At 43.3% G+C, this 9329-nt stretch overlaps 1 protein-coding gene across 1 annotated transcript; it reads right to left on the bottom strand.

The window, feature by feature from the left end:
• Positions 1–3146: 3146 nt before the first annotated feature.
• On the bottom strand, positions 3147–4907 carry LOC113016214 (zinc finger BED domain-containing protein 1-like). Its single transcript, XM_026158865.1, has 3 exons — positions 4301–4907; positions 3872–4124; positions 3147–3697 (listed from the first exon to the last, which is right to left on the bottom strand). Exons 1-3 carry the CDS (start codon positions 4801–4803, stop codon positions 3281–3283), a joined length of 1173 nt encoding a protein of 390 aa, XP_026014650.1. The 5' UTR covers positions 4804–4907; the 3' UTR covers positions 3147–3280.
• Between the last annotated feature and the right edge of the window lie 4422 nt (positions 4908–9329).

Raw genomic sequence — 9329 nt, 5'->3', positions numbered from 1 at the left:
GTGGTGGTGAAGAGAGAGCTGAGTGTAAAAGCGAAGCTCTCAATTTACCGGTCGATCTACGTCCCTACCCTCACCTATGGCCACGAGCTGTGGGTAGAGACCGAAAGAACGAGATCGCGGATACAAACGGCAGAAATGAGCTTCCTCCAAAGGGTGGCTGGCCTCTCCCTTAGAGATAGGGTGAGAAGTTCAGCCATCAGGGAGGGGCTCAGAGTAGAGCAGCTGCTGCTCCACATCGAAAGGAGCCAGCTGAGGCGGTTCGGGCATCTGACAAGGATGCCCCCTGGGCGCCTCCTGGGCGAGGTGTTCCGGGCATGTCCCACCGGGAGGAGGCCCCGGGGCAGACCCAGGACACGCTGGAGAGATTATATCTCTCGGCTGGCCTGGGAACACCTGGGTATTCCCCCGGACAAGCTGGAGGAGGTGGCTGTGGAGAGGGAGGTCTGAGCTTCTCTGCTTAGGCTGCTGCCCCCGCGACCCGGTCCCCGATAAGCAGAAGAAGATGGTTGAATGGATGGATAAATAAAACAAAACAAAAATAAAGAAACCTTACACAATCCATGGCATGTGTAGTCAGTACAGTCAGTGGTGTAGAGAAGTGCATGGGTAGAAGAATGGTGTAATGCAAAAGTAACCAAGATCCATCAGGGTGTCTCAGGGGAGAGCACCACCCAGTACCTTAGCTCTGAAGGCTTTTATAGAGCACCAGTACACTGGGCCCAGCTGCTGCCAGTGTCACTAAGTGGGAATGGGAACTCCACCCCTCCAATGCCTGCAGACAAGACACACAAACAGGCCAAAAGTAAGGCAGGGTGGAGTGGGTCATCACACTGGTGGCCCACTGGAGGTGATTTTGTGGGACTGACAGTGTTTTGTTTAATCCCTCATGCCCAGAGAAGCAGATGCCAGTTCTGTGACTGGGCTGATGCCCTTTTCCAGTCCTCTCCCACTCTCCTATGTCATGGTATCTCTCTCTACTACACTCTCCCATTATGGTGGCACTAGACTACCTGAATGGACGTCTCATACTACCAGTAGTGACAACACAGTAACAAAAAGCAAAACTGGAAAAAAATCAGTCAGGACTGATATGGAGAGGGCAATGCTGCAAACATTTTTCACCTACCTTTTTCTCAGGTACGTAGGTTTCATAGGCATGTTTGCTGTAACCAGCCTTTAGTGTTATTTACTGTATGTTTATAGCCTCTCAATGTACTGAATGTATGAAACGCAGTATTTTTTAATGCAAGGGTAAAACTGAATTCTTGTCTTGTACTGAAAAAGATTCACTTAGGAACAAACCTTTACTTAGCTTCATCTCAGCTGATGGTTTGAAGCTCCTCTGGTCTACATCACCTGCTAAAATGATTTAATTTCACAGAAATTTCACCCTCACCACAATTAATCTGCATAAATCTCTGTACACATGGCTCCTACCTTCCACCCAGAGAGCCTGAAGTCTAATCATGAATTTAAGATCAACAGCTGAACATTCCTCTTGGCCTCCCTCAGTGATGGCAATCTGAAATGCTCCTCTGCTGTCTGTTTTATCTGTGTTAATATGGCTCATTACTCCCCGAGACTTGCTTTTAGCCGCTGGTGAGGAAAGATGTAGGACACCTTCAGATCCTCCCCATGTCCTATCAGCCTGCACTGCTCATCTCCATGTCCTCATTGGGAGAGAATATCAGCAGATGTGTGCATTTTAAGAACTGTGTTTATCCAGAGAGCGCTGCTGTGCTCGCTGCTGTTTTTCAGTTATTTCCTGCTCTCACACACTCTGTGCATCGACACCTGGGAGCTGCCTTTAAGCATATCACTCAGGAGCAATAGGATGGAAGCTGCTGAGCGAAGCAGGAGTGTTACTCATCACCTTTTCCTCCCACACAGTTCTTCAGCCACTGCTGTGAAATACAACATGCCAAGATGCTTGTAAATGCTCATCTGGCTGTCCTGAAGAAGAAACAATGCACTGGCAAAAAAAGAGGCCAAGAAGCCCTGCATTTCTTCTTATTGCTAAAATATTTACATTACTGATTTGTACTTTAATACTATTTTTGCTTCCAAATACTAGAAATCATAGAAAGAAATACTAAAGCGGGAAACAAGGATCAACAACAGGCTACAATGAGCTGCCTTATTTCTAATGTTGCATGTCATCAGATGATTTTGGGTTACAGATTTGTGGTCGTAACTGAGGGTGTACATAGGGAGCTGAACAGGATACAGCTGCCCCACCCCTGCAGTGTATCAAATCCACAGTGGTCAGGGACTTATGTGATTGATCAGGGTGAGCTTTACTACACTGGAGTTGGACATGTACACTGAATTGACTTCACCATCAGCAAGAAGTATCGCTCTTGTCATCCTTTAGAGGCACGCGCTATTCTTTGGTTTGTATTTATGTGGCAGCGGTTTCCTACTATGGGTGGCATTGTGGTGTGGTGGTCAGCATCATCACCTCACAGCGAGAAGGCCGCTGGGGTTATTTCCAGATACTCAGTTTCCTCAGTCCAAAAACAGGCAAGGGGTTAGGTGAATTGGTGAGAGTGAATGACTGTCTCTTTGCATCAGCCCTGTCACCGACTGGCAACTTTTACAGGGTAAACTCTGCTGCTCACAGCAAAATAATGAGCCCAAAAACAACACAAAGCTTTCCAACAAATATAGGAAGATGTGAGAATATCCAGGACTGCTGGATACGCAGAGTTCCTACAGTCACCAGAACTCAGGTGACTGTGTTGGAACTCTTATTGTGGCACTGAAACAAAAGCCAAGCATTATTACTGGAATTAGTGCTGTCAAGAGATTAAAAAAAATAGAGATTAATTAATTATGATTTTTAATTAATTGATCTAATTAATCTCTTTTTTAATCTCACCTAAAAATAGCTGAGGAAAGCCCTCAACTTATTGTGGCAGACCAAAAGACTGATATAACAAAGAAAGTGACTTTATAAAGTCATTTATTGTTTAACAAACGTTAAACAGATGCAACCATTTACATACTGTTGTATTCTTTTGTAAAATAAGTGGAAAAATAAATACAAATAAAATCAAATAAATTAAGTGCTGCAAGTTAGCACATCAGAGTTGCTCTTTTCTGAGCAATACAGCACTGAAATTCCTCTGCTTCAGAGAATGAAAAATAAAACTGACATTGCAGTGCTGCAAGTTAGCACATCAAAGTATTCTTCCATCACAAAAAAAAGTGCTGAACATCAAGCAATCTATTCTAGTAGGCTACAAATGACACAGCAGCTATGCTGACCACATGTGTCTCATTTCTTCTTCCTCAGCCAGTCGCTAAGACACACCAGCCTGGTAACATTTTCTGGAAGCAAGGCTGCCCTTTTCTTTTGCACTATGTGGCCTGCAAGGCTAAAGAGTCTCTCACAGGGTACAGAGGTAGCTGGGGAGGCCAGGTACTTTTGTGCTAGGACTGACAGCTTTTCATAGACTCCTGAGTGAGCATACCACCACTGCAGGGGACAGTCATCAATACTGATGCTGGGTTCTGCTCTGTAGCGCTGCAGCTCTCCAGACTCAATTCCATCTTCTGAGTCAGAGTCAGACCCCAGAAGGAGTTCGCTCCTCCTCTTCTTCTGAGCTGGTCCATCATCCTCTGTGGAGGGCTGGAGACTATCTGCTCTTCTGGGCTCTGCTGCCTGGAGCATATTCTCCAGAATGGTCCACACCTGAATGAATGAATGAATGAATGAATGAATGAATGAATGATTGTGATTAAAACTAAGTGCTTTTTATTTTATTTTATTTAATCTTGTAAAGAACTTTGTGTTCCATATAATAAATAAAAGTTTGATTTGATAATGAATTGGACTCATTAGTCCAGCTTAACCTTATTGTCCTACCTGTTCCCTCTTTTCTCTTGGAAGACATTTCAAATCCTTAAACCGTGGATCCAATGCTGTGGCCACCCCGAACCATATCTCGTTGCCATTAGCTCGTCGTGCTGCCAGATCCTTCTGGAAGGCATTCTTGAACTTCACCACGTAGGCAGGATCATCATCAGTAATGTCCATGACACGGTACAGATGGCGAAAAGCAGGCAGCACTACAGAGCAAGAGACGTAGGCCTCACCACCCAGCAGCTCTGTCACATACCTGCAGAGGTGGAGAGGTTTGCTAAATAAACCTAGCTGGATTCATTTAAATCAAAGTGTAACTGATTTCCAATTTAATTGTCCTTAAAAGTTCCTTGTTATGTTCATTAATTTTGATTTTACACATGTAACAGTAGTTTATATAATTAAAATGGGAAGGTGTTTATTTGAACTTACTTGCATGGTTCAAGCAGGAGCTCCAGCCTCTGCAGTTTCGCCCACTCAGCTTCGGTTGGCAAGACCAACCTGTGGTTCTGTTGGTCCAACGTAGCCTGGACAGCCTCTCGGTTACATAGGAGGCGTGAGACCATTGCGAGAGTCGAGTTCCACCTGGTGGGTACATCCTGTATAAGTTGATCGCTCTTCTTTCCGAGTGCTACTTGTTGTTGGTTAAGTTCTGTGGTACTCGCAGGGCTTTGTTTAAAATGACCAACAATCTTGCGGCACTTTGCCAGTACACCGACAAAACCACTGCTATCGAGACATACCGTGATGGTCCTCTGGAGAATGTGAGCATTGCAGGCGATGTGCTCATATGGAAGTGCTCTCATAGCAGCCAGCATGTTTGCTGCGCTGTCTGTGCCAATGGTGGATATCTTGTTTTCAATACCCCAGTCATTTGCTACCTTGAGGAACTGTTCGGCGCATTTATCAGCAAAGTGCCTGGTTTCTGTTCTCATGACGGTCAGTGCAAATGAGTTGAGGTTCCACTCACTATCAATAAAGTGTCCAGTCACCCCAAAATAGCTGTGGTTGCCAGCTGAGGTCCAGTGATCTCCGGTTATAGCAAATCTCAAGTTTGTTTTTCTTTTCGCCGTCGTACATTTTGCTGATTTTGGTCGTTACTGTAGTCCTGCACGGCGGCTTGTATGACGGGTCATTGGACGCAATTTGCAACACCTCTGTCAATCCTTCGTCCTCTACTATATTTATCGGCCTACAGTTCATCGCTATCCACTTGGCAATAACATTAGTCAGCCTGTCGGTCGCAGACTTGCTCATACGAGGGGTATTCTCTAGTTTTGTTTGGCGAAAAGCTTTGCTCTGGCTTGCTATATTGCTAACGTCTTCACTGCTAGCTGTTGCTGCACTCGCGGCTGGGTGCTTTGCGTTGAGGTGATAGGCCAAACTTGAGCTGCTTCGGTGGTAAGCAAACTCCTTCTTACACTCTAGGCAGACCACTTTACCTTTGTCAATGGTGCCGTCGGGGCGTTTATGAAATACAAATTTCCCGTTCATTGGGCCAACAACTCTCAGATGCGCCTCCATATCCACACTGTAAGCTAATCACCACTTCTCACCTTGACCTCACGACGTGACTCCACCCCCAACAAGTCAAGCACAAGGAGCCCAGCACATAAAAACGGATTTTATAACATAGCAACTCTCATACAAAATCAATGACGTCAAGAGATTAAAAATTAGATTAACGAGATTAAAAAACATAACGCGCTAAATAGCATTGTAATTAATTAATCGCAATTAACGCGATAATTTGACACCCCTAACTGGAATAACATTGTTTATAATATGGCTTATTAATTAATATGGCCACTAATTTTCCACAATTTCCCTTCACTGTCCTAGCCACTCGCCTAGCTTGGGAGTCTCTGCAACTAGTGCTCCGATTACCACTGGGACCACTGTTACCTTCACCCTCCACATCTTCTCCAGCTCTTGTCTGAGCCCTTGGTACTTCTCCGGCTTCTCGTGTTCCTTCTTCCTGATGTTGCTGTCATTCAGTATCACTACATCTATTGGTTTTTGTCCATCTGCATCTGGAAGTCCCACAGGACATTAGCTCGGTCATTCTCCACCACGATAGATCGATAGATCGATAGATCGATAGATAGATAGATAGATAGATAGATAGATAGATAGATAGATAGATAGATAGATAGATAGATAGATAGATAGATAGATAGATAGATAGATAGATAGATAGATAGATAGATAGATAGATAGATATGGGGAGATTGAAAATGGAGCACAGAATCACTGCTGAAGGTGTAAAAGCTGGTTTCACACTATGGTGCACAACAAATAGGCACTCTGGCAGTGGTGAGTTGTGCACCTGAACTGAGTGCTAACCAGAACACTCAACGCTTCAGTGAGAAAAGGGCTGGAAGTCACACTTAATCACAGTTTGCAGAGCTTCCCACCTTTACACTTTACAGTAAATTATGGTTCATAACTTATAATGGAGACCCCGGGGATTATAATCGCCTAAAAGACAAAGAAAAACACAAGCAGTTGCTCTACACTGATAGGAATTGTTATTACTTTTGCTGAGTCATGAATAATGGATTGAGTTGCTGTATAATCTCCGGGTGATTACTACCCAAATCAGCAAGGAGGAAAAGGTTTGAAACAGAAGGTGCTGAAGGAAACAAGAAGGAAGCGGCACTTGTGTCACAGGGCGACCGGCATTATGCAGCATCAGCCTTCCCTCTAATCAACCCAGGCTTCCCTATAGCAGCTGTGACATAACCGCCTTTTTACATTACATTTTATTGTTTGCAAATCCATCCACCTTGACCAAGTGTACTCTGCCAGCACACAGAGGTCTGACTAGAGATGTGGAGGATCGCTATAGCAACACGACTGTAGGATGTTTTATGTCCGCAGCAAATTCAGGCTGCTATCCACTCCATGGATGGATATCGGTAACATCTCTTAGGTAAGTGATTGTATTACAGCGACTGACGGGACTAAAGCACATCTATTTCAGAGCACTATTCTTTGGATTGTGTTAGAGAGCTGAATAACAAGCAGATTCAGGAGGGCACAAAGAGCAGCTGCAGAGCAACTGCTCCCCCATATGACAGTAGATGGTACTACAGTGTTTCAGAAGACACACCTACGCATCAGATGTAATTCAGTGCATGTGCCTAATGACACACACGTGCCTGTTACAAATGTCTAAGCTTAAAACGCTGTTGACATTTGTGACATAACACATCTGATGAATACAATGAACACAAAAAAGGTAGCATTAAATTAAAAGAATTTACTCCACTTAATGTAAAGATGTCCTGTCCTCTGGTTTAATGATCTTACTGATTTTAAAGTTTAGCAGAGCTATTCACACTGCAACAGGAAGCTGAAAGACACGACAGGAAATGGATTTAGTGGGAAAATGAGCAAAGATAGTAAAATGAAAGTTAGTATATGTTCACAATTTGTTACTAAGTTTTAAATGCAATGATGTCACAGCTGAGTATATTGCCCCAAGCACACAAAATATCACACAAATTCTTCTGTTAAGCAACTTTTACACACACACACACACACACACACACACACACACACACATTGAACGTGGTGCAGAAATTGTGATATAAACTCCTGAGGTGAAAAAAAATGTGTCAAATGAAATGCCATTTTGTAAAGAAAACTACACCGCTGAGCGGCAGGTTGACTTTTACAGAATAGTAGCCTAACCTTTTGGGGTCAGATTCACAGGAGAATGGAAATAGGCGAGAAAAAGGGGCATCTGCATTCTGGTTGGTGTGCGAGAGAGGCTGTTCTTCTCTGACAGAGCAATGTCGAAACTCTCATCTAAAAATAACCTCATTGGATAAGACTTTGTTTGAGGAATAAAAATAATTGGCATACGGTCCAAACAGTTTATCACATCGTCTCATTGGTTACTGATGGTACAGCAACATCATGCAAGCTGAAACATTAATTGCAGTCATAAGGAGTGGCTAACTTTCTTGACTTTAATGGTTACTGTAGGTTTCTTTTAGTCACAAATAATTCAAACCAAGCCCAGCCTGCTCACTGCCAGGTACATCTGTTTAGTCAAAGTCACTGGCGCACATTCAGGAGGCCTGTCAAATACTGACTTCTAGTAACAGTGAGATCTGTGCCAGACCAGTACCAGTGGGTAAATGATCATACAGAGCTAATGTTGTCTAAATGTTTTATCCAAACAATAATAATAATAATAATAATAAACAAACCAAGCTAACAAGCAGCTTGTGGTGCCTTAAACTAGCGAGTGAAAGCAAATGTAAAAAGAATCTGTTTGTTTTGTCTGCAAAGCAAAATCTGTGGGTTGCAAAGTGGTCTGCAGCAATAGGCAATTTAAATAATGGAACAAGCTAAGCTATCAGCTGAGCTCCCTGACAAGCTTTGACTCTTATGAACTAATATGATGCTAGATTTATAATTGACATAAAGCATCTCTTCTAGGACTAATTTCCACAGCAGACATGCAGGAAGTCCATGGCGGCCATGTCGGATTGCTTTGACAGACCAGTGATCTGCCTGTGTCTGACTGGACATTCACGTTTCCAGACCAAATAAATCATTTGGTAAATTCCCCTCGTGGGCCTAATAAAGCATTCTGACTGTGATTCTAAAAGTAGCCAGCAGGGATGCACAAACATCAGCACAGACAGCGCAGTCCACAAATATGTAATGTGCTACGATACAGGTCTTTGCTTATTTCACATTCAAACAGCTCCCTGATGAGTGTTTTGTTCACGTCATTTCAATTTCATTTATGTAGGGCCAACAACAAACACCTCGAGGTTTTCATTCATCCATCCTGAAGCCACAGTGGAGTCAGACTCCAAGGCCAGCAGAGAGATATGCATCATTGTCTGCAACATTGTTCTCATGCCATTAATTTTCTGCTGTCATATATGCCTGAAGGAGAATCAACTTAAAACACGATCCTATCAGAGCTTAAAAGAAAAGTAAATCTATCAATGTTACATATTCCATGTGTATATGTAAGAGAGCATTTGCATCATATATGGTTAATTGTTACAAGTGTCCTGTTTTATTGTTGCGACTGAGAATCCTGGGACATTTCTGCTGGAACTCCACAGTGCATCTGCTCACGTATCAAGAGCCTGCACCCTGTTGGAGATGTCCACAGATCACCCTGCAGTCCTTCACACATAACTGTTAGGATCTAGTCCCATTTTAGAAGGTAGCGTAGTGTTCCAGATTATTTTCCAATGACTTAATGTGTTTCAGACACAGACGATAACTGGAGATGCATTCAGAGGTGGAAATAAAGCTACAGAAAAATTAACCGTGTCTATGGGTTTGACGTTGAAAACATGGATTATCAATAACCCGTACACGGAGTTCCTATGGACATCAACACTACACGTTCAGTAGTGGTGTGGAAAAAGAGACATCGCCTGGCAACAACAAAAGAACCCTTCAGTGCACCATAAATGAC

This window comes from Astatotilapia calliptera, chromosome 23, assembly GCF_900246225.1.
Source record: "Astatotilapia calliptera chromosome 23, fAstCal1.2, whole genome shotgun sequence".
In the NCBI taxonomy this organism is placed as follows: domain Eukaryota; kingdom Metazoa; phylum Chordata; class Actinopteri; order Cichliformes; family Cichlidae; genus Astatotilapia; species Astatotilapia calliptera.
Note: the sequence above shows the minus strand (reverse complement) of the source record. Positions and strands in the feature narration are given on the sequence as shown.